Source organism: Mixophyes fleayi, chromosome 4 (assembly GCF_038048845.1).
Source record: "Mixophyes fleayi isolate aMixFle1 chromosome 4, aMixFle1.hap1, whole genome shotgun sequence".
Taxonomy (NCBI): domain Eukaryota; kingdom Metazoa; phylum Chordata; class Amphibia; order Anura; family Limnodynastidae; genus Mixophyes; species Mixophyes fleayi.
This window is the reverse complement of record NC_134405.1, coordinates 265480040-265504908: the sequence shown is the minus strand read 5'-3', so window position 1 is coordinate 265504908 and position 24869 is coordinate 265480040. Positions and strand designations below refer to the sequence as shown.

The window sequence follows — 24869 nt, the reverse complement described above, 5'->3', positions numbered from 1 at the left end:
AGAAGAAATACAAAAATGTTTGCAACAAACCCTTTGGTACGAAACTAGAATATTCATGCAAGACCCACCTATCTTTCTGGACTAGGTTAGTGCTTGTGTTGCCCCGGTCTCTCCAAGCTTTTGTATCTTATGTGTGATATCATATTTATAGTTCACTTCAGTAACTCACGGATGACGACTTTTCTCATACTATGGGGCATATTCAATTAGCTTTTAAAATCGCGGTAACGCGCCGGAACAGCCGCGAAACGTAATACACGTTACCGCAATAACGTGGATTTTCGTTCGCAGCCCATAGGGTTGCGTACGAAAATCCGCGTTAATGCGGTACCGTAATACCTGCAAGAACGCGCACTTTTCGCGGTAACGCGCGTTACCGCGAATCGGAAAGCTAATTGAATATGCCCCTATGTGTCGTGGTTCGTGATATTATGTATAAACATATCTTTGTTCTAATTTATTTACTGATGTGTACATGTTTGACATTCTTCAATAAAGAAATTTGAGAAAAAAAAAAAATAGGATTACACACCAGTGTCCTCATGAGCATCTAGAAGCATATATGCATCTCTGAGTCTCTACAGACAGATCAAATAATCTATTCCATGTACTACAACTTATGTAAATCACAGACATTGAGAAGGAACCAGAAAGACAGAGACCAAAACCAAACAAAAGAACCCCCCCCACCACTACAAAAGCATATGATTGATAGAAGGATAGAAGGATGCCCCTTTGCCTCAAAAGAGGGAAACAACTGAATAACAGTTTTGCCAAGAAAATAATACTATGTAAAGCTCCCTAAATAACAGGACCAGTGATCCTTGACTAACCATGTCAATGTGATCACAAGATGAAACCTTTCATAAGAGAAGGAAAACTGAACCTTGACCAAGATTATTATCTGTTTGGATTATGGAAATAGAACAACTGTGGTACAGTACAATATTTTCAAGCAAGTGTTTCCCCAAACTCCATATCTCTCCATAAATAGGATGCCTCTCAGGAATGCACCCTACTATGTTTACTTATACCACTCTTGGCTGAAGACATGCAGCAGATAACCTGTTCAGCAGACTCTTCAAAGTTCTTTACCATATGATATCTTCTATTCCTGAGAAGAATGACCCCTATTTCAGTCTGCTTCACTAAAATAAATAGTTGAACAGGCATTATTAGGAGTTTGCAACTAAGTATTGAGATCTCCCTTAATATGCATAATAGAAGGCTTATTAAGATTTTTCAAATATATCTCTAAAAAAAACAAACCAAATGCATTGGAAAGCAATGCGGGTGCAGTTTTGGCTTACTATAGACGCAAAACAAAATGGATCATCAAGATCAGTGAGTTGTGACAACAATGTATTTCACTTCCTGTCTCCAAACATCACTTCACCAATAAAAATGCGTAATCTTTCAAATTGAACTCATTCTCATCCACAGAGGAGCACATGTATATTATTCTGCATTAGCCATTTAAACAGCAGGACAAGTATAAAGACCAACATTTGGAGTCCCCTTCCTACACTCCCATGGTTTGAACAAGATATATTACCAACGCAAATATCCCGATCCCAGGCTCATAAGACAAAAAAAAAAAAACACAAACACATTTTGGCTTTCATAATAGAGTGGGAAAATAAATTTAAAAAAAATACATAGTAAAATATGCAATACTAGTGTTATGGTTCAAATCAATAAACAAATTGTAAAAGGCTACAGAATTTTCTGGAGCTACATAACTGTTGAAATCCAGTAATTGTTACACATATTTGTGCAGCTCCATTAAATGTGCTTGCTCCTTCACAACAATTTTGAAGAGCGCATTATGATAAAGGGGACCAGCAGGAATCCTTCCAGGACTGTTTCTCATTCACATGGCATAAAAAGGTAAGTCCTTTTAGCAACTGCTGCTGGGCCACAGACTTATGATGAGAACCACTGCTTTACAGATCTATTTTTGTTTCATTACCTTTTCAATGCTACTGCAATTACAGTCAAGTCCATAAATATTGGGACATCGACACAATTCTCATATTTTGGGCTCTATACACCACCACAATGGATTTGAAATGAAACTAACAAAATGTGCTTTAACTGCAGACTTTCAGCTTTAATTTGAGGGTATTTACATCCAAATCAGGTGAACGGTGTAGGAATTACAACGGTTTCTATATGTGCCTCCCACTTTTTAAGGGACCAAAAGTAATGGGACAAACTAAACAATCCTACATCAAACTTTCACTTTTTAATACTTTGTTGCAAGTCCTTTGCAGATAATTACTTGCCTGAAGTCTGGAACGCATAGACATCACCAGACCTCTACTGCAAAGGTCTTCAGTTCCTGCTTGTTCTTGGGGCATTTTCCCTTCAGTTGTCTTCATCAAGTGAAATGCATGCACAATCGGATTCAGGTCAGGTGATTGACTTGGCCATTGCATAACATTCCACTTGTTAGCCTAAAAAAACTCTTTGGTTGCTTTTGCAGTATGCTTCAGGTCATGGTCCATCTGCACTGTGAAGCGCCGTCCAATGAGTTCTGAAGCATTTGACTGAATATGAGCAGATAATATTGCCCGAAACACTTCAGAATTCATCCTGCTGCTTTTGTCAGTAGTCACATCATCAATAAATACAAGGGAACAAGTTCTATTGGTAGCCATACATGCCCACGCCATGACACTACCATGCTTCACTGATGAGGTGGTATGTTTTGGATCATGAGCAGTTCCTTTCCTTCTCCATACCCTTCTCTTCCCATCACTCTGGTAACAGTTGATCTTTGTCTCATCTGTCCATAGGATGTTGTTCCAGAACTGTAATGGCTTTTTTAGATGTTGTTTGCCAAACTCTAATCTGGTCTTCCTGTTTTTGTGGCTCACAAATGGTTTACATCTTGTGGTGAACATTCTATATTCACTCTTGTGAAGTCTTCTCTTGATTGTTGACTTTGACACATATACACCTACCTCCTGGAGAGTGTTCTTGATTTGGCCAACTGTTGTGAAGGGGTTTTTCTTCACCAGGTAAAAAAAAATTCTGTCATCCACCACAGTTGATTTCCGTGGTCTTCCGGGTCTTTTGGTGTTGCTGAGCTCTCCGGTGCGTTCTTTCTTTTTAAGAATGTTCCAAACAGTTGATTTGGCCACACCTAATGTTTTTCCATCTCTTTGATGGCTCGCTTCACTGATAGCGACAGCTCTTTGGATCTCATATTGAGAGTCGACAGCAACAGATTCCAAATGCAAATGTCACACCTAGAATCAACTCCAGACCTTTTACCTGCTTAATTGATGATGAAATAACGAGGGAATAGCCCACACACATGTCCGTGAAATAGCTTTTGAGTCGATTGTCCCATTACTTTTGGTCCCTTAAAAAGTGGGAGGCACCTATAGAAACCGTTATAATTCCTACACCGTTCACCTGATTTGGATGTAAATACCCTCAAATTAAAACTGAAAGTCTGCAGTTAAAGCACATTTTGTTAGTTTCATTTCAAATCCATTGTGGTGGTGTATAGAGCCCTAAATATGAGAATTGTGTCGATGTCCCAATATTTATGGACTTGACTGTAGTTAAGAAAGGTCTGTGAGATAGGGAGACTTCTCTCCAACAACTTAAGAAGTAAGCAACTGACAAAATCGGAAGCATAATCTAGTTAAAGCGCATAAAAAGGATTTTCTACTCACTGTAACATCCATTTCTCATATTCCATTAGGAGACACTGCAAGACATTGGGCTATAGCAGGCTGATTAGGAGTAAAAGCACTTTAAAACATAACTCTTTGTGAGTAAACTCCTTCTTGTATCTGGAAGCAACCTCAGTTATTGTATAACAAAGCATAGAAGAGAGGGCCAACAAGGCATAACACTAAGCCTCTTAACAGCAATATGAAACAAGCTAGGGCAAGAGGAAGGTGTGCATTGTATCACCATGGAGTCAAATATGGATTTTTTTTGGTGAGCAAAAAAATCCTCTTTTTCTAGGTTATTGAGGGACATAGAAAATCGGTGACATACCAAAGCTGCCCCCAAGAGAGGGAACGCTCTGAAACAGCTATGCACAACACTTTGCGCCTAATGCTAGCATCTGAACTTGCAACTTGTACAATATTGAGTGTGAACAGACGACCATGCTGAAGCCCTGTGACACACCGCCCATGAAGCACCAACACCCTGATGGAATGCGCCTTTAAACCCACAGACACAGACTGAGCTGCCTGGACATAAGCCAAGCGAATGGTGGACGTAATTCAGCAAGCATTTGACTACTTTGACGCAGGCCAACCACGCTTGTGAAAGTTAGAGGATGAACAGGTCATTAGTCTTGCGGACAGAAACCGTACAGGTGATATAGCACTGAAAGGCCCAGACCACATCCAAAAAATTCAAACTCTCAACAGAAGACTTAGACGAGGGACAAAACGCCAGAATGATAATCTCCAGGTTTAAATGAAACTGAGAGAATACCTTCACCATAGCACCACTCTGTAAGAATGAAAAAAACAAAATTGGGGGGTTACAGCACAGCGCCCCCAAATCAGACACCTGACAAGAAGAATCAGAGCCTTCCAAGTAACTTAATGGAGATCGACCGAACCTAAAGTCTCAAAAGGATCTTTAATGAGAGACCTGAGTACCAGATTAAGATCCCACGGTTCAATTGAATGAACAAAGGAAGGCTGAGCGTGCAGAAACCCTAGAAAAGCCTGAAAATCCCTCAAAACGGCCAGCCTGCACTGAATGAAAAAGGAGAGCACTGAAACCTGTAGTTTTAGTTAGGAGAGAAGTAATCCATTATCCAAATCAACCTGAAGGAAAGCAGAAGGGAAAGAATGAAACGGGAAGTGTGAAAACCCTGACTGTTGCACCAAAGGATGAAAGACCTTCATAACCGATAAGAGTGAACCTACCACCAAAACAGAACGTCCGAGTGCCACATTCTGTGCATCCAGTCTGGAGCCACCGGAATGGCAGGAACCTATCTGGAGTTTTTTTTCAGCATCCGCTGGAGCATGGGAAACAATATACCAGATGAAACAGTCATGGAATAGTCATGGCACCTGTATACGCCACTTTCGGATCCCTGAACTTCGTGCAGGAGAGGGACAGATAAATTCAGAATGTACCCCATAAGGTTGATCGCTGGTTGCCCCAAACGATCAAAAACATCCACTTGAAAGGACCAGTTCCCAGGGTGGATCCTGTTTTGGCTGAGGTAAATCAGCCTCCCAGTTCTCCACACATTGGGATGAATATGGTAGAGATTACGGAAGCATATCTCTAGCACTGACATAGCACTACCATCCGTCGGTTCGGTTAGAGCATTGTTGCATTGAATTTTTGGGGGCTTACTGGCCAGAAACTCCTGACCCTGAATCAATGCTCTGTATATTACTCTGAGTTCCAGCACACTTAAGGACAAGGAGGACTCCATGGGAGACCAGAGGCCATGGAATCGCAGAAGACCGATTACCACGCCCCACACGGACAGAGTAGCATCTATAATGTGCAGGCTCAGGACTGGAATAAATTACTTTTTTGGGGATTTGCTCCAGGTTAACCACCATGAGAGGAATAGATGTGCAGTCTAGACAGCGTAATGTAATGATCCACTTGTCCAAATATAGAGGGGATCTGGACTATTTCCAGAGAAGCGCTCTCTGGAGTCACAGAGAATAAAAATGCACAAAAACCGAGCCTTAAAAACCGCTACCATGGACCCTAGCAGTTTCATACAGCTGATAAGAGAAACTTACCATTTTGCCAGAATTTACCTAGTCTTGTGCAGAAGTAGTGATTCAGACGATGCCGTCAACAGGTCATCCAGATATGGCAAGATCATGACTCCCTGTGCAGGAGATCTGCCATGATGACGATTACCTTGGTGAACATTTGTGGAGTGGAAGCAAGACCAAAGGGCAAAGCTCCAAACTGATAATGATCATTGCAGATTACAAAGCAAAGGACACATTGATGCCCCTCCCATACGGGAACATGTAGATAGGCATCCTTTATGTCGATCGATGCCAAGAATTCCTGTGTTCCATGCCTACAATCATAGAACGCTGTCAAAGTCGTATAATTGGATGAACGAAAGTATATTGGTTTAATATTGGTTTGCCGTGCGTACTGCGAAGCGTACGCCACGTGTTACGTGACGTGGTGCGTTCGCACGGTAAAATACGCACGCACACACTCGCATTACAACAGTTAGTTATTTATATAATTTCATATTGGTTCTGTTACACTGTAATTCAGGAGCAGATAGTATTCGGTTTATTATTAGTCTATATATATATATATATATATATATATATATATATATATATATATTGATTATATGTACATTGTAGTGTTATTAAAGGTTTAGGTAATAGGAAAGGTGTCATGCCTGATATCATATTGAAGCCCTAATCATCAGCAGCTGTCCGGTGCAGTCGGCGAAGAGATCGCACATTGCATACTTTAGTTATTGATATTAGAGAGTAAAACCTTTGTATGATACTGGCTATGAAAAGGAGCAGACCCCCTGGAGAGAAGACCCCCACCTTTGGATTCCTTAGATTGAATCAACCTATTACCTGTCTGGCCTGGACCCACCCAACGTCTGGACCTATAGAAACAATCTACATCATCTCTTTTGTTCACAAAGAAACACTGACTGTATATATATTAGCTGCATCTCACTGGGGCCTCAGTCAACTCTGACACAATATTCTATACAGAATATTGTCCATCGGGTCCGGTGGGTGCGCAGCGTGCGCAAGCGATTGCATTTGGTATGTACTTATCTTTTGGTATTGGCTGTGCTGTACTGTACTTTATCATGATATAATAATGTATTGAATTGTTGACTATTTACATCTGCTAAAATAAATCACTTTGTGCTTTGGACACACATTCAATTGATTGGGCAATGCTTATTTTAAAACGATAAAATTACTTTAATAACGCAATGACTCCATCTGAAATACCAGCACCCGAACCCTCTTGTTCAGAGTTTTGAAATTCAAGATTGGACGAAACGATCTGTCTGTTTTTGGGACTATAAAAAAGTTGGGAGTACAACCCCAAATCTTGTTCTAGCAGTGGGACCTGGACAATCACACCAGAAACTTTCTGATAGTCTCCTGGAGTTCCAGACTCCTGAGAGCGCAGGAAGGCAGACCTGTGGTGAAGAACCTGCACGGAATGAATTTTACCAGGTAGATAACAGAATCAATTCCCTAAACCCAGACATCAAAAGGTGAGGACCGCCATTTTTCCTGAAAACACAATAGACGGGCACCCACCACAAGACCGTGATGAGAAATCCTGCCATACAGCAGGCTTGTCTCCCGACCTGGGAGCTTCAAACCTATCAGAGCCCCGGCCTCAGTGGGGAACTCCCTTGAAGTAAAGGACTACCCTCTGGAGGGAACTCCCCGTGACCTTTCAAAGGGATGAAAGGACCGAAACCTCTGCTGCTTCAATTTAGCAGAGCTGAAGGGCAAAAAAGAGCTCTTGCTGTTGGTGGCTAACTGAATGATATGCCGTTTCATAGAGTTACTCTGTTTGGTTCTGAGCTGGAACAAAAGACTCCAGGGTATGCTCTTCACCCACATCAGTCGATCAAGAAAGCAACCACAAGGAACAGCAGGCCACAATAACAAGTGTAGAAAGTCTGGAGGTAGAAGACACAATGTCCAAAGAAGCCTGATCTACGAATTCAGAGGCTTCTTGAATATGCTCCACCAAGACCAACAAATCAGCTCTAGGCATATTGTTGCACCCACATCTAAAAGACCTTGTTGACCCAGGCAGTGGCCAAATTGAGTCCGAGGCATTAAGGAGCACAAAAAAAAAAAAAAAAAGGAGTAAGTTTGCCCCAGGACAAACCATGTTACAATGCAACGGGTGCAAATTAGTTTATTATTTTGCACATAAGCTAAATACTGGCTGTGTTTTTATGTAGCATACAAAAATACTTGAAAGCTTTATTTTTACACTAAAATTGAAAGTTGAACTAGGACAAGCCCTATTCCAACTATAAATCTATCCCCGCATTTTAAATGTTCCTCCCCCTGCAATGCAACATGGTTTTGCCTAGGTGCAACGTTACTCCTTTTTTATGCTTTGCTCTCCTTAATGACTCGGCCCACTGTGTCTAGACAAACTCTTCAACACCACACATACAGAGTTGAGAAGAAAGTCACTTTTTTTATGCATTGGATCATGGAGTGAAACGGCACCCTGCACTGGAATAGCAGTAGTGTTGGCGAGCAGGCAGCAGGAGGATCTAACTTGGGAGTACTTTCCCATTTAATGGATTCCTCAGATGGCAGGGAGAGATTTAAATCTACCCAGCATCTGGAACCATTTATTATGTTTTTGCCTGGCCCTGGACACAAACTCCAAAAGCTGAGGAGATGGGGTTAACAAACGAACTGCTGCTTTTGCAACCTCATGCTCTGCAAAAACCTAGTCTGTCTAACGCCCAGGATTAACTTATCTACACTCTGCGTGGTAGAAGCATCCTATGGACAAAAATAACCCCCCCCCCCACAGACTCTTGAAGCAACTTCCCATCTTCCCATCTACCTCAGATGAGCAGTCTGAGTCCGGTTAGTGACCTGCATAGACTCAGGTACCAGCTGTTTACTAGATATCCTCTCTGGAGAGCACTAAGCCTAGAGATACCACCTGACCTGTCTCAGCCTGGGAAACCCCACAATGGTAGATAGCTACGAGAGTGGATTGTGTGGTCCATTTAAAGAATAAGAAGGATCACCTAACTCTGTGGGCAGAGATCTCACTATTATGAGTTCGGCTATGGATGTCGCCAGTGACCTAGCCAAGGCTGGTTCCTCCAATGCAGAAGCAGGCGCACGCTGATCATGAAACTCCGCCTCACAAGCAGCACACAGGGCGCTCAGGGTCAGATTGCCATAAGATAATTTGACAGCACATTTGGCACAGGTAAAATGTTCCACATTTTTCTACAGGCCTTTTAGCCTTGGAAGTCCCCTTCTCAGACATAATTCTGCTAATATAATTTAAGTTTATTTTTTTCTTTTAAACAAAAAATGTCCAAATAAAACCTTACAATAATAGAGTAACTCTGTTCCAGGAACAAAAGGTAACTTAAACGTACACAACTATACTGCACCCTGAGACACACGTACACTAATATACAGTAAGTTTTGTCCCAACAGAGAAAATAAAACTTACAATCACTCTAAAAACAGGTGGTAAAGGCTTACAATACATATGAGAGGCGGTACCAAACAGCAGAGGGTGCAGACTCAGCCTGGGTAGACAGTATAACTGCAATGCAGGGAAATCACTGCCACCATGAGAGAAAGCCCGTCAACCGTGCCAAGGAGGTGAAATACCGCCCTGAGTACTGCCCACCGAAATGGTTGCCTCTATTTCAAAGCTAATAGCCTAATTGACAGTGTAAAATAAACAACTGTCCACTAGTATAGAGAGAAAAGCGACAGCGCCCAGTCAGGGGTGAGGGGAGCAGACAGACTGCACACCCTGACGCAAGAACCCACAGGCTATTCACTCACTGGGTCTTTAGAAAGGGGGGTCCTTCTGTTGGCACACAAAATGGGAAGAAAAAAAGATGAATAAAAAGATATATATATTAGGCAGGAACATATACAAACATGCCCTACTAACTAGCACTTTAACTAAAAGAGAGGTTGCTTGCAGATAGGAGGGGCACAGTAGGAGAGGAGTGCACTCTTAAAAAGTTGTGTTTAAAGAGGCTTTACTTCTAGTTCACCTACTATACCCCAATGTCTTGCAGTGTCCCTCAATTGCAGGAATGAGAAATCAGAATTGTGATAGGTTATTTAACATTACCTTTTTGTATGCAATTTCAAAGAGCTTTAGTGAAGCTTGCTGAAGAGATGATGCAGCTTGTTTAATGCTCTCTCCAGTTTCAATGTCTTTTCGAGTTAAAAGCTCTTTCATTTTACTTATCTCCTCCTTAAGCTTGTTGCACTGTGCAATTCAAAGAAAAAATATGTAATTAGAGAACATTTCTGTTTTCAATGCACTGTACATGCCACATTAGAATAGGAGGAAAGAGAAACAAAACAAAAAAACAAAACCACTACGTAACATTTTGGTGTAAATTTCTGTTATTACCAGCAAAACGCACTCCTCTCCAAAATCCCCAAAATTGCCTATAGGGCAAAAACCCTCTAGTTATTAAGTAGTTAAATAATAAAATTCAAACCTCATCTTCTGGTAGTTGCCTCTTAAATTCCTCCATCTTTGATTCGGTATCATGAATAATTCCTTCTGCATTATTTACAGCTTCAACACGTTCCTAAAAGCAAAAAAAAAAACAAACAAAAAACCCAACAAAGAATTGAAGGAGGTACTAATAAAATTAGCATTTTAACTATGAAATTACAAAAACAGGAAACACTCCATGTCTATCAGATAGTTGCTTTTGATAAACCTTAATATTGTACAATTTAAACCCTTCCATTGAGCTTCATACATGCACAAATATATATACACACACACTCATATATATTATATATCATTCCACATCAGATCATGCACCCAAAAAATGAAATGACCACCCCCATCTCAGATTTTAACTAAAATTTTTAAGTTAAGGGAGGATGTCCCAAAAACATTTTCTGCCATAACTCAACTGTGTCTGACATTAGTTTCCTAAATATTGATTTTTCAATGTGTTAAACTATTTACTAAATAACAGCTTATTTATTCCAGTTTGTTTGAAGTATCACAGATGTTTACTAAGGAATCAACACAAAATTTGGACCCCTAAGGTACCCTTTCCTCTTAAATCCAAACCAAATTACAATATCTGCCTTCAGTTTCAAGTTACAGCAAAAAATGCAAGCTTTGGGAACAGAATTAAAAACTCCAGGTTAAATCAACAGTAGCTATCCCATTGTTTTTAGGTGCTAAATAAAGGAATACATTACTACCACAAACAAACCAGCATGGTACTGTATTATAGTGGAGAAAAAAAAATAATGAAGTTGATGTTCAATTATTGTTGTACCATATACTTTAAACAACTCACCATGAAATTTAAAAAAAACTTAAACATAACTGCAGTTGAGTCAATCACTTGTTTGGAACCTGATTTAACTAGAGATGAGCGCACTCGAATTTCCTGAATCCGAGCCCACCCGAACGTTGCCGATCCGAGTCGGATCCGAGACAGATCCGGGTACTGGCGCCAAATGAAAAATTGAAACCGAGGCTCGGAGTCATAATCCCGCTGTCGGATCTCGCGATACTCGGAACCTATAAATTCCCCGCTAGTCGCCGCCATCTTCACTCGGGCATTGATCAGGGTAGAGGGAGGGTGTGTTAGGTGGTCCTCTATTCTGGTAGATCTCGTGCTGTGCTGTTTAGTTCTGTGCTGTGCTGTGTTCTGCAGTATCAGTCCAGTGGTGCTGTGTGCTGTGCTCTGTCAATTTTGAGTTCAGTGGTGCTGCTGGGTCCTGTGTCCTGTTCAGTCCAGTGGTCCTGTGTCCCGTGCTCTGTGCTTCTAAGGGCATAGTTATTTCCCCAATATTCCTAAGTGTTTAAATTTTTTTTAAAAAAGTTATAAAAAAAAAAAAAAAAAAAAAAATTTTTTTTAAATTTTTTTTTTAATTACAACTAAATTTGCAAAACCAATCCTGCAGTATAAGCCCATTGGTACTGCAATATTACCAAGTTCACACATTCTGCAGTATCTTGTGCTACATATAATGGAGAGCAAAAATTTGGAGGATAAAGTAGGGAAAGATCAAGACCCACTTCCTCCTAATGCTGAAGCTGCTGCCACTAGTCATGACATCAACGATGAAATGCCATCAACGTCGTCTTCCAAGCCCGTTGCCCAATCTCCTAGTACATGGCATGTAAAATCCAAAAAGCCCAAGTTCTCAAAAAAAAAGCAAAAAGAGAAACTTAAAATCATCTGAGGAGAAACGTAAAGTTGGCAATATGCCATTTACGACACGTAGTGGCAAGGAACGGCTTAGGCCCTGGCCTGTGTTCATGACTAGTGGTCCATCTTCACCCAAGGATCTTAGCCCTCCTCCTCTTCCTTCCCCCCCTTACAAAAAATTGAAGAGAGTTATGCTGTCAGCAACAAAACAGCAAACAACTCTGCCTTCTAAAGAGAAATTATCACAAATCCCCAAGGCGAGACCAAGCATGTTGGTGGTTGTCAAGCCTGACCTTCCCATCACTGTACGGGAAGAGGTGGCTCGGGAGGAGGCTATTGATGATGTAGCTGGCGCTGTGGAGGAACTTGATGAGGATGGTGATGTGGTTATTGTAAATGAGGCACCAGGGGGGGAAACAGCTGATGTCCATGGGATGAAAAAGCCCATCGTCATGCCTGGTCAGAAGACTAAAAAATGCACCTCTTCGGTCTGGAGTTATTTTTATCCAAATCCGGACAACCAATGTATGGCCATATGTAGCTTATGTAAAGCTCAAATAAGCAGGGGTAAGGATCTTGCCCACCTAGGGACATCCTCCCTTATACGTCACCTGAAGAATCTTCATAGTTCAGTGGTTAGTTCAGGAACTGGGGCTAGGACCCTCATCGGTACAGGGACACCTAAATCCCGTGGTCCAGTTGGATACACACCAGCAACACCCTCCTCGTCAACTTCCTCCACAATCTCCATCAGATTCAGTCCTGCAGCCCAAGTCAGCAGCCAGACTGAGTCCTCCTCAATACGGGATTCATCCGAGGAATCCTGCAGCGGTACGCCTACTACTGCCACTGCTGCTGTTAGTCGGTCATCTTCCCAGAGGGGAAGTCGTAAGACCGCTAAGTCTTTCACAAAACAATTGACCGTCCAACAGTCGTTTGCCATGACCCCAAATTAACGATAGTAGTCACCCTATTGCAAAGCGTATAACTGCGGCTGTAACTGCAATGTTGGTGTTAGACGTGCGCCCGGTGTCTGCCATCAGTGGAGTGGGATTTAGAGGGTTGATGGAGGTATTGTGTCCCCGGTACCAAATCTCGTCGAGATTCCCCTTCACTACGCAGGCGATACCAAAAATGTACAGAGAAGTACGATAAAGTGTCCTCAGTGCTCTGAAAAATGCGGTTGTACCCACTGTCCACTTAACCACGGACATGTGGACAAGTGGTTCTGGGCAAACGAAGGACTATATGACTGTGACAGCCCACTGGGTAGATGCATCGCCTTCCGCAGCAACAGCTGCATCAGTAGCAGCATCTACAAAATGGCTGCTCGTGCAAAGGCAGGCAACATTGTGTATTACAGGCTTTAATAAGAGGCACAATGCTGACAACATATTAGAGAAACTGAGGGAAATTATCTCCCAGTGGCTTACCCCACTTAGACTCTCATGGGGATTTGTGGTGTCAGACAATGCCAGTAACAATGTGTGGGCATTAAATATGGGTAATTTCCAGCACGTCCGATGTTTTGCACACACCATTAATTTGGTGGTGCAGCATTACCTCAAGAGTGACAGGGGTGTGCAGGAGATGCTTGCGGTGGTGCGCAAAATTGTTGGACACTTTCGGCATACAGCCAGTGCCTACCGCAGACTAGAGGCACATCAAAAAAGCATGAACCTGCCCTGCCAACACCTCAAACAAGAGGTTGTGACGCGCTGGAACTCCACCCTCTATATGCTGCAGAGGATGGAGAAGCAGCAAAAGGCCATTCAGGCCTACACAGCCACCTACGACATAGGCAAAGGAATGGGGATGCGCCTGAGTCAAGCGCAGTGGAGACTGATTTCCGTGTTGTGCAAGGTTCTCCAGCCGTTTGAACTTGCCACACGAGAAGTCAGTTCCGACACTGCCAGCTTGAGTCAGGTCATTCCCCTGATCAGGCTGTTGCAGAAGCAGCTGGAGAAAGTGAGGGAGGAGCTGGTAAACCATTGCGATTACACCAAGCATGTAGCTCTTGTGGATGTAGCCCTTCGTACGCTTTGCCAGGATCCGAGGGTGGTCACTCTTTTAAAGTCAGAGGAATACATTCTGGCCACCATGCTCGATCCTCGGTTTAAAGAGTATGTTGTGTCTCTGTTTCCGGCGGACACAAGTCTACAGCGGTGCAAAGACCCTCTGGTCAGGAGATTGTCCTCTCAAGAGGACCGTGACATGCCAACAGCTCCACCCTCATTTTCTTCCACATCTATGGCTGCGAGGAAAAAAGCTCAGTTTTCCTAAAAAAGCCGCTGGCGGGGATGCTGATAACATCTGGTCCAGACTGAAGGACTTGCCAACCATTGCAGACATGTCTACTGTCGCTGCATTGGATGCTGTCACAATTGAAAAAATGGTGGAGGATTATTTTGCTGACACCATCGAAATAGACATGTCAGACAGTCCATATTGTTACTGGCAGGAAAAAAAGGCAGTTTGGAAGCCCCTGTACAAACTGGCTCTATTTTACCTGAGTTGTCCCCCCTCCAGTGTGTACTTGGAAAGAGTTTTTAGTGCAGCGGGGAACCTGGTCAGTGAGCGGAGAAGGAGGTTGCTTCCTCACAACGTTGAAAAAATGATGTTTATAAAAATGAATAATCAATTCCTCAATGAAGTACAGCACTGCCCTCCAGATAGTACAGAGGGACCTGTGGTTGTGGAGTCCAGCGGGGACGAATTGATAATGTGTGAGGAGGAGGAAGTGCACACTGTAGGGGGAGAGGAATCAGAGGTTGAGGATGAGGACGACATCTTTCCTCAGTAGAGCCTGTTTAGTTTGTACAGGGAGAGGTGAATTGTTTTTTGTGTGGGGGCCCAAACAAACCAATCATTTCAGCCACAGTTGTTTGGTAGGCCCTGTCGCTGAAATGATTGGTTTGTGAAAGTGTGCATGTCCTATTTCAACAACATAAGGGTGGGTGGAAGGGTCCAAGGACAATTCGATCTTGCAACTATTTTTTTGGCATTATGTGACCATTCAACAGTCGTTTGCCATGTTCAAAAAGTAAAAGAAAATGTCAACAAAATCAAAAAATGTAATCAAAAGTTAAATGCCCTGTCATTATTTAAAACAAGTGGGTTTGACGTGCTAGAATTAGTGTAGTGTTAATATGTTATAAACACTACACTTGGAACTTGGAGGAGGTATTGTGGCCCCGGTATCAAATTTAGTACCGGGGCCACCCCACTACGCAGTGCAGATACTTGTTTGGTGGAATTCTGACCAGTTGAGGGTGTAACTATTTATTATATTGTGGCCCCGGTATCAAATTTAGTACCGGGGCCACCCCACTACACAGTCCAGAATTTTTTTTTTGGAAATTCAGAGCCGTGGAGGTTTTTTTTATTAATTATATTGTGGTGACCACTCCTCTACGCAGTCCAGGTACATTTTTTGGTGCGATTCATACCAGTTGATGGTTTTCTTATTATATATATTGTGGTGACCACTCCTCTACGCAGTCCAGGTACATTATTCGGTGCGATTCAGACCAGTTGATGGTTTTCTTATTATATATATTGTGGTGACCACTCCTCTACGCAGTCCAGATACATTTATTGGCGCGAATCATACAAGTTCAGGGTTTTTAAATTATATTGTGGTGACCCACTCCTCTACGCAGTCCAGATACATTTATTGGTGCGAATCATACAAGTTCAGGGTTTTTAATTTATATTGTGGTGACCCACTCCTCTACGCAGTCCAGGTTCATTTTTTGGTGCAATTAAGACCAGTTGATGGTTTTCTTATTATATTGTGGGGACCACTCCACTACGCAGTCCAGAAAGATACCTCGTTGCAACGTTTTGGACTAATAACTATATTGTGAGGTGTTCAGAATACACTGTAAATTAGTGGAAATGCTTGTTATTGAAGTTAATAATAGCGTAGGAGTGAAAATAAGCCCAAAAACTTGATTTTTGAACTTTTTATGCTTTTTTCAAAAAAAATCCGAATCCAAAACATCACGAAAATCCGAATCCAAAACACGAGACACCAAAAGTCGCCGATGCACATCCCTAGGTTTAACGGTCAGTAATATTCCTTAAAGTGTCAGCAAACAGTGTATACTGCCTTCCAGTACTTCCGTGGATAGTAGGCACTTCCGTTACACAGAGGACATGAATAAAAGGAACAAAACACTTATCTCTTGAAGGCTAGGACAACACATTTGTTGATTGGTTTTGTTTCATGAATTTACCAGCACATCTTGTTCCTCTTTATTACAGTGAATAATAAACCCAATGTACCAGATATTATTGTACACTGCTGCTATGTATGTTCCAGGTTGCAGATCACTTGTCTACATGTTTTGTGACTACGGTCGTAGTGACACTAACTCTGGTTCCTGCTGTCTTCATGTCGTCTGATGAGAAGCGATATATGTGTACCTCATGCACGTGTTCCTGACACAGTCTTTGCTGTTTCAAGACGGCTATGCAGCTTGGTTTGGCATTGGTCTTGTATTCACTTTGTGACACGTAGAAAAACTTTACGCCATGCACATTATCATTTAAAAATAAATATGAAAAAGAACCTCCCCGGCACTAAAGATGCATTTTACTAAAATACACAACCACCAAATATAATGCGATAATTTTATAAGTAACGAGAAATCAATGCATTGATCAACTAAAAAATGTGTTAAATAAGCCCCAAAAACCAGGAAATTCGTGGAAATAGAGCTAATAAATCCTAAAAACACACATCATTTCCTAATGTAGATAGGTGAAAAAAAACCAAAATGTATCCGTAGACATCCAAAATGTTGAAAATGTTCTTTAAAGGTCAAATTTTCATTTGCCCAGTTATACAGATCCAAAGGTGTCAAGATGTGATGGGTTTCCACTGCTTGCAGACTGGTGCAGGTGACTTCCGGAGACACTACGTGGCAATTGCTTTTTAATTGAATCTTCACCTGTGTGTTTATTCCAGTGAACACTCAAATCAGTGAATTAACAGACCCACCATTTTGTTCATAAATCTCACTCCATGACCATGTTGAATCTGCAGCTAACAACAGGATGTGATGGCATGCCATGTCTGTATTACGCGAGAAACAAGTCTGACTGGATCACTGATAAATAATTTATGGTATAAATTTATTTTTAGGAAATTAGTGCACGGCGCTTATTTATATAATTGCAGATGCACTTATTTTTTTGATATTGTGCATGCTTTGGTATAGTAAATCTTTATTTCTGAGAGAGGGCGGGGGAATTAGTTTTTTCTGTTTTAATCTTGCTAGAGGAAATGCATTATTTCTGATGTACAGTATATATATCCGATACAATAAGCCTTTGTTTATAAAGTCTATTGTATATCTTGGTGTAAGGAAATGCCTTGTTTGGGGTTTGCAACTTTTCTTGGGGAATGTTTTTCTTTGGAGGAAATGTGTATTCTGCAACTGTTGGAAGAAAGCACTCATGCTAATCTCATGTTTATTATACCTTTTGATGAGTGTCCCCAATACCCCTTAAGGGAAAGGAAGAGGTAATTAGACTTGCTCTTAGATGTCCACTGTGTCCAAAATGAGATGCAGGAAATCATAGCAAGGTTTTAGCATATCACAGATATGCATAACTATTGTTAGTTTTGCATTGCATGTAAATCCATGTTTGGGTAAACAAATTGCATCCTAATTCTAAAAAAAATTTCTAAAACTGTAGCCCTTGCAAAATGATATCATTCTGAAATTCCATCTGACCTGACCACTGATACCTTTAAATAGGTGGAAGCGAAAAAAAACATTACTCTCTGCTTCAAGACCCTGCTTGACAACTTCTTCAATATTGCTGTAATCCTGTGACCTACAGATTAGACCCAAAATCTAATCTATTTCCGGCTGTCTGATGTTTGGACCCAGCTATCCAGTACCACCGCTCTACTGCTACCCTGCAGCTCTGGTCAGTGTGATAGGTCAGGGGAGATCCATCCACAGCAACCCTGATCCATAGTAAGAGGTCCGGAGTTTCCAGCCCAAGTGTACCAGCAGGGGAGTACACTAGTAGCGACAGTTATCCAGAGGGAATGTGGTTCTGGATGCGATAAAGGAGTCCAGTGTTGGCAGCAGACTCCTACTGCGGCAGGAGGGGAGTATGCGTAATAACGAAAGGGGACAGTGGAAAAGTAAGCCCAGCCGGTTCCCAGCAACAACAGACTGGGTGGCATAGGCGGTCCATCCTATCACAGATTTCAGGTTGTAAGCGGTGGGATAACCGCAGGCGGCTTTTCGAGTTGGGAGAGCAGAGTTGTCTGATTACTCCAACGTGTCCATGGTGGACCTAGAGACTCTGTGTAGTGCGCCAAGGGCATTGACATCAGTCATTCGCCAAACAGGATGGAGATGAAAGAGGCGCTGAGGGAATTGCACCGTCAGCATGGTACCCAGATGGAGGAAACTGATGGCAGCAGTGGCCATGGCGGCCTTAGGGGACAACGCATTTGCAGCTGAGCGGGCACATGTCATCGAGGCATGGCGCCAAGAGAGAAGGGCGGCAGCCATGCAGCCCAGGGGAGAGGCACCCCCTAGAAGATCAGGACTGCCATCTCTACCTTGCCCTAAATTTAAGGACTGTGTTAGCAATAATGATGAGCACCTGCAGGTAATTTGAAAGAACCTGTACACGCTGTACCCAGAGAAGAATGGGTTAAGCATCTGGTGCCCACACTGCAAGGACGTGCAGTGGAGGACTACCGTGGGGTGCCCACAGAGGACTGTGCGGACTATGATGTAGTGAAAAGGGCACTCCTTAAATGGTACACTATTACCCCAGAGACCTAACGTCTGAAGTTCCGGGACTTTACAAAGGACATCCACGCCACTCATAAGGAGTTTGCCAACCTGCTGCGGGAGTCAGCCAGGAAGTGGGTGCGCGGAGCAGGTGCCCAGACCGTGGAGGAGGTAATAGACTTAATGTACCAAGAGCAGTTTCACAGACGGTGCGCACCAGAGGAGAAAGAATGGGTGCTGGACAGGAGACCAGCCACCATGGAAGCCGCAGCCCAGTTGGCGGATCAGTATGCGGCAGTGAGGCCACATGGCAGAAGTGCCAGGCTCACAGCCAGCATCCACCAGATTTAACAATCAGGGGGACACCCCTCTTCTACTCACCCCCAAAAAGAACCTGACCCTTCGGGTACCATTCGCTGGCCACCGCCCCGTCCTGTCCCTGGGAGTTATCAGAGACCACCGAAGCCCAGACTGGAGAAAAAGTGCTACAATTACGGGAAAACCGGTCATGGACTGTCCCACAGCCCCAGCACCCCAGACTTGTGCCCCTAATCCGAGTCCTGCGGCCCGACTGACTCTTAACTGGCGAAGGTGAGCCATTAGAGACTGTTTCCACCCCTGCCAGCCCAATGGAGTGTGGCGTGTCTGTGGCAGGTGGGGCGTATTCGGAATAACGAAAGAGGACGGTGGCAAAGTAAGCCCAGCTACTTCCCAGCAACAGACGGGGTGGCATAGACCGTACATCCTGCCACAACGTCCATTAACACTGTGCCTTGGAATCATCGTAATTTCATTTGTTTTTTTTGAGTTTGAGTGGAACAGTTTCAATAGTTGTCTTACATTTTAGATGTTATGTAAGGAACCTTAATTGGACATGTTAAACCGTAAGATTTTTTGTCTATGAAACTTCATAGCTTTTAGCAAAGTTAAAATATGTACGATATCAAATTCAGAAACAAACCCAAAAATTTAACAGCAGATAAAAATCACTTGGTCCCTCTAATTTCCACTATTTTTTTAATCCCTAATAAAAAGGAGTGCTTAAATTGCTCTGCTATATTAGCTTTTACCACCTCTGTTTGATGCCTATCCCGCCTATCCACTACTGCTTTAATAAAGTAATTTTTCCTCATATTTCCTCTAAACCTACCACCCGCCATTTCCAGTGCATGTCTTTCTTACACATATCCCCCTTTTTGCCCACCAGCTTTATGATTGCATGCACACATGCCATCACCAACTACACCAGCTTTTTTCTCAGGTCACCTGCTGTGTACTAGTCTTTCTAACATAGTAGCCCATTCTTACCATCTTAACATGCACAATAAATTTTCTGTCATGTTCCATACCATATGTCCACAAGCTTTTTCTCTCACATGCTAGTGTATAACCATATCTAAGTGCTACACCAGGCCTGACTAACACGTCACTCTACAGGTGTTGTGAAACTACAAGTCCCAGTATACCCAGCCAGCGGATGGCTGGCTATCTACACTGGGGCTTGTAGTTTCACAACACCCGGAGAGCACGCGTTGGCCATGTCTGTGTTACACTGAGTGGTACAGTATGTACGTTTGTTCTGGCAGGCAATGGTTGGATGCAGTATGTATGTATGTATGTATGTATGTATGTATGGCAGGCAGTGGCGGGGTGCTGCAAATAAGTATGGTCTAGTAGGCAGTGGTGGGCTGCAGCACATATGTATGTTCTGGAACGGGGTGGTGAGATGCAGTATGTATGTCTGTTCTGGCAGATTGTGGTGGCATGCAGTATGTATGTATGTATGTATGTATGTATGTATGTATGTATGTATGTATGGTCAGGCAGGCAGTGGTGAACATTACAGATCCCTGCAAAACATCCTTCCTTCCAACAAAGTACTTGCTACTGACAGATACCTGTAAAGCATTCCTACTCCACAATATAGAATCATCTCATAACAGATCCTTGCAGAATATCCCTCTAACTAACATTGTATGGTGACAGATTTCTCTAGAGCATCACTATCTGCTCCTGACAGACCCCTACAGTGCAATCTTCCTTCCAACACTTTGCATGGTCCTCACAGGTCCCAAAACTTTGTCATATGCCTCCAAATCGTATCAGAATGTTTCCAGTCCTGTACAAGAAGTGATGTTCATGCCACAAAAACCCCCCAGTCAGATTTTTGCAGAGCATCACTTCCCCCATCACACTAGCCACACCTGACAGATCCCTGTAGAGCAGGGGTGTCCAACCTTTTAGCTTCCCTGGGCCACATTGGAAGACGACGAGTTGGTTTGGGCCGCACATAAGATACACTAACAATAATGATAGCTGTTCATCCAAAAAACCATAGAAAACATAGTTAACACATATATATACACATATATATATATATATATATATGAGAAAAAAAGTGTTCACTTTTTTTTCAAATCCCCCTATACTTACCTTTCAATCGTCCTGTTCAAAAAATCCTCTCTAGCTATTATACTATAATCACTTTTTGTATTTTTTCGATGCAATATCAGTAAAGTGCATTTAAAACAGGCATTGTATATCAGGGTGCCCTGACCAGGCCTGCGGAACCTGACATATACATCACTGTGACCCCAAATTGTGACCTGTTTTGCTAATTACACCACTATGTTAGTTAAGGGATAACAACTTATAATGGGCCAAAGAGAATAATATATAATGCCCCATTAGTAATACAAGTAGAAGTATGTAGCAGGGACATAAGGTCCATGATGCTCCAGGACCAGGTGACTTATTCACTGGTCAGCGTCTCTTGAAATAATAAAAAAAATCCCCCTTAACTTACCTTTTAATCGGCTTGTTCTCCTGTCCTCTTCTCTTCTCCAATTCTGTGCTGCTGATTGTTCTTCTCGCGCGGGGGTGACTCCTCTGTACTGCGCTCCGCAATGGATGATGGACGTGATGACATCACGCCCGACATTCACTGCGAGCACCGCACAGAGGAGGAGACAAGGGAGGGAGCCGGAGTACCAGCTGACGTGACCGCAAGGTAAGTATGTTCTTTTCTTTTTTTTTTCAGGATTTTTTTTTTCCATTAACAGTGCTGCCCCCTTGCCACAACCAAAACTCCTTCTGGGCCACATTTACAGGCGTGCTGGGCCGCATGCGGCCCGTGGGTTGGACAACCCTGCTGTAGAGCATTCTGCCATTCAATACAGTCCGAGATCCTAATACATCCCTGTAGAAAATCCTTTCCTTGCAACACAGTACCCATCCTGTCAGATCTCTGCAGAGCATTCCCCCATCCAAAATAACATCCACTCCAAACAGATCATGCTGTGCATTCCTCCCTCCAACACAATGGCTGCTCCTGGCAGATCCCTGGTGAGCATTCCTCCGTCCAACACAATGTCCACTCTGAACAGATCCCTGCAGAGTTCCCTCCCCCCAAAACAGTACAGGCTCTTCACTGATACCTTCAGAACATTCCTCCTTCCACCACATTGCCTATTTCTGACATATCCATTCAGAGGATCTCTTCCCAAAACAACTACCAACTCCAGACAAATCCCAGCAGGGCAACCCCCACCCCAACACACTACATGCTATTGACAGATCCCTGTTGACAGATTCCTGCAGAACACAGGTCTCCTGACAGATCCCTGCAGCTCACTGCTCCCAAAATACAGTACTCACTGTTGACAGATCCCTGCAGAGTTCAACCTCTAACAGTACTGGCTACAGAAAGATCCCTGTAGCGTTTTCCTCCCTCCAACACAGTACCTGCTCCTGACAGATCGCTGCATAACATTCCTTCCTCCAACACTGTGCCTACACCTGAAAGTTACATGCATAGCATCCCTTCCCCCAATACAGCATGGGCTCCTGACAGATCTTCGCACTTCCCCCGAACACAGTATCCATTCTCACAGATCCCTATACTCCCAGCACCAACCAAACCTCTGCAGAGTATTACGACCCCATCACACTACCCTCTCCAAACAGACTCCTGTTTTTAGCACAGTACCAGTTCCAAAAAGGTGCTTGCTGAAAATCCCTCCACTCGAACACCGTACCCACTACTGACAGATCACTGAAGAACATCCCTCCCCCCAACACAGCACCTGAATGATCCCTGCAGGACATCACTCCCAAAACACACTGCCTGCTACTGAGATACTTGCAGAGCTTCCTCCCGTAAGATCAGTGCTTCAATCACATTAAATGAATAGTTCTCAAATTCTGTTATTATATATGAGCAAACACTCGGGATACACTTCCAGGCTCACTGATAAATCCCCACAAGTGCTTGACACATTAAAATCGTATCAATTTAAATGAAGGGGTCCAAAAGAGTCCGTATTTTCCATGAAACTGAACTCACCCGAACTTCGGGGATCAGAGTACCGAGCCAAGTCCGCTCGGTACTCTCACGCATATTCGGATTGCAAAACGAGGCAAAATGTCATCGTGACGTCGTCGCATCTTGCGAGTTTTGGAATCAATAAATACCTGCCTCCACGGCAATCAAGCGCCATTTGAGAGAGGGACAGAGGATTAGGTCACAGTATAGAGCAGGCAAAGTGATAGAGTAGAAAGAGGAGGGGGTATTTGCACTACAAAGTGTTTGGGGTATCATGTACCCCCTTATAAAAAAAAAAAAAGCTGTATTTTCTGAGTGCTGAAATCCAAATATTGCACTGTATTTTTCTGAATTTGTACTACAAAGTGTTTGGGGTCTCATATACAACCTTATAAAAGAGCTAATTTTCTGAGTGCTGAAATCCTAATATAGCAGTCATTGCACTGTATTTCCAAAGAGAAGCATGCATGACGCAGGTGGCAGACCACAACAGTTTGACATCTGATCTGGTTTGAAAGATTTTACAAAAAAAAAAAAAAAGTGTGACCTCGGCCATAACTCCATCCAATCCTACTATTACCATGCAACTGATGGTGGAGGATTTTTTTCAAGAGTTAATTGAAATCTAAATGTCAGACAGTCCCTTTCCATACTGGGAGGAAAAATAAGCCATTTGAAAACCCATGTACAAACTTGCTTTGTAATACCAAAGCTGCTCACCCTCCAGTGTGTACTCAGAAAGAGTTGTCAGCACAGCCGGGAACCTTGTCACTGATCGACGTAGGAGGTTACTTCCTAAAAATGTGGAAAAGATGATGTTCATCAAAATGAACTACATCTTCCACGAGGAAGGCCTTTACCGGCAAATACATCCATGTACTGACACTTCTCTAATGGCGGATCCCAGCGGAGAAGAATTAATTGTCTGTGATGATGATGATGATGTACACACTGATGAGGGCGAGGATGATGCTGAAGATGACGACAACATCTTGACAGTGTAGAATTCATTTCACAGCACTGTTGGTCTAAAATGCCTTTAGGGCATTGATAACTGGTTTAGTGGGGGCCCAAACAAACCAAGCACTTCAGCCACAAAAGTGGCAGCCCTTGCCACTGAAGTGCTTGGTTTGTTAAAATGTGCATGTCCTTTGTAAGATCCAACATATGGGTGGTTGGGAGTGCCCAAGGACGATTCCATCTTGCACCATTAATCTTTCCTGGCACGGATGTGTGTTTCTACCATTAGCCCATTCCTAGCTTGTTTAGGGAGGGCCTAGAGGGATTAAACTGTATTTTTCTGAATTTGCACTAATAAGTGTATGATCTAATACATACACCCTTATAGAAGAGATGTTTTGGTCATTTTTATTAATCTACAAGTCTTTGCAGGCTTTTTTTCTTCATTTGCACAAATAATTGTAGGGTCTAATATGAGTGCTCCATTGCTAACAGTCAATGATGAAGAGGAAGACAAGCAGGCTTGTCTGTAGAATTTGCAGGCAAATTCAACAGTGTCACATTGAATAAACAGACACATTGGGGGAGAAGAAGAGGGAGACAAAAAATTAATCATCTTCCTTTTACTCAGGACTGTCAATGGTGTTATAGTCTCTTGGTAGGCAAGCCAAATAGCGTCATTAAAGCATTTCATTAGGCTCCAGGCCTCCTGGATTGCCCCAATGATGTGGGTCCCAGGAAATAATCCATAAAATACCGAATGGTATGAAAGGCAAGTTCTGGGCACACCACTGTCCTTATTGTTCATGTTCCAAGGCATCCAACAGTGCCTGTGCAGTGGGGCAGTCCCCAAAAATATGCTGTGTTGTTTCCAGTCTGGTGATGC

General features: G+C 42.8%; 1 protein-coding gene across 1 annotated transcript in view; it reads right to left on the bottom strand.

Annotated features, from left to right (window-relative positions):
• The window catches only part of HSPA9 (heat shock protein family A (Hsp70) member 9), a 206252-nt gene that overhangs the window by 8978 nt on the left and 172405 nt on the right, over window positions 1–24869 (bottom strand). The window contains exons 15-16 of the mRNA XM_075209728.1: window positions 10238–10330; window positions 9859–9999 (exon numbers count right to left, since the gene is read on the bottom strand). Of these exons, the coding sequence (XP_075065829.1) occupies window positions 9859–9999; window positions 10238–10330 (234 nt within the window). The remainder of the gene's footprint in view (window positions 1–9858; window positions 10000–10237; window positions 10331–24869) is intronic.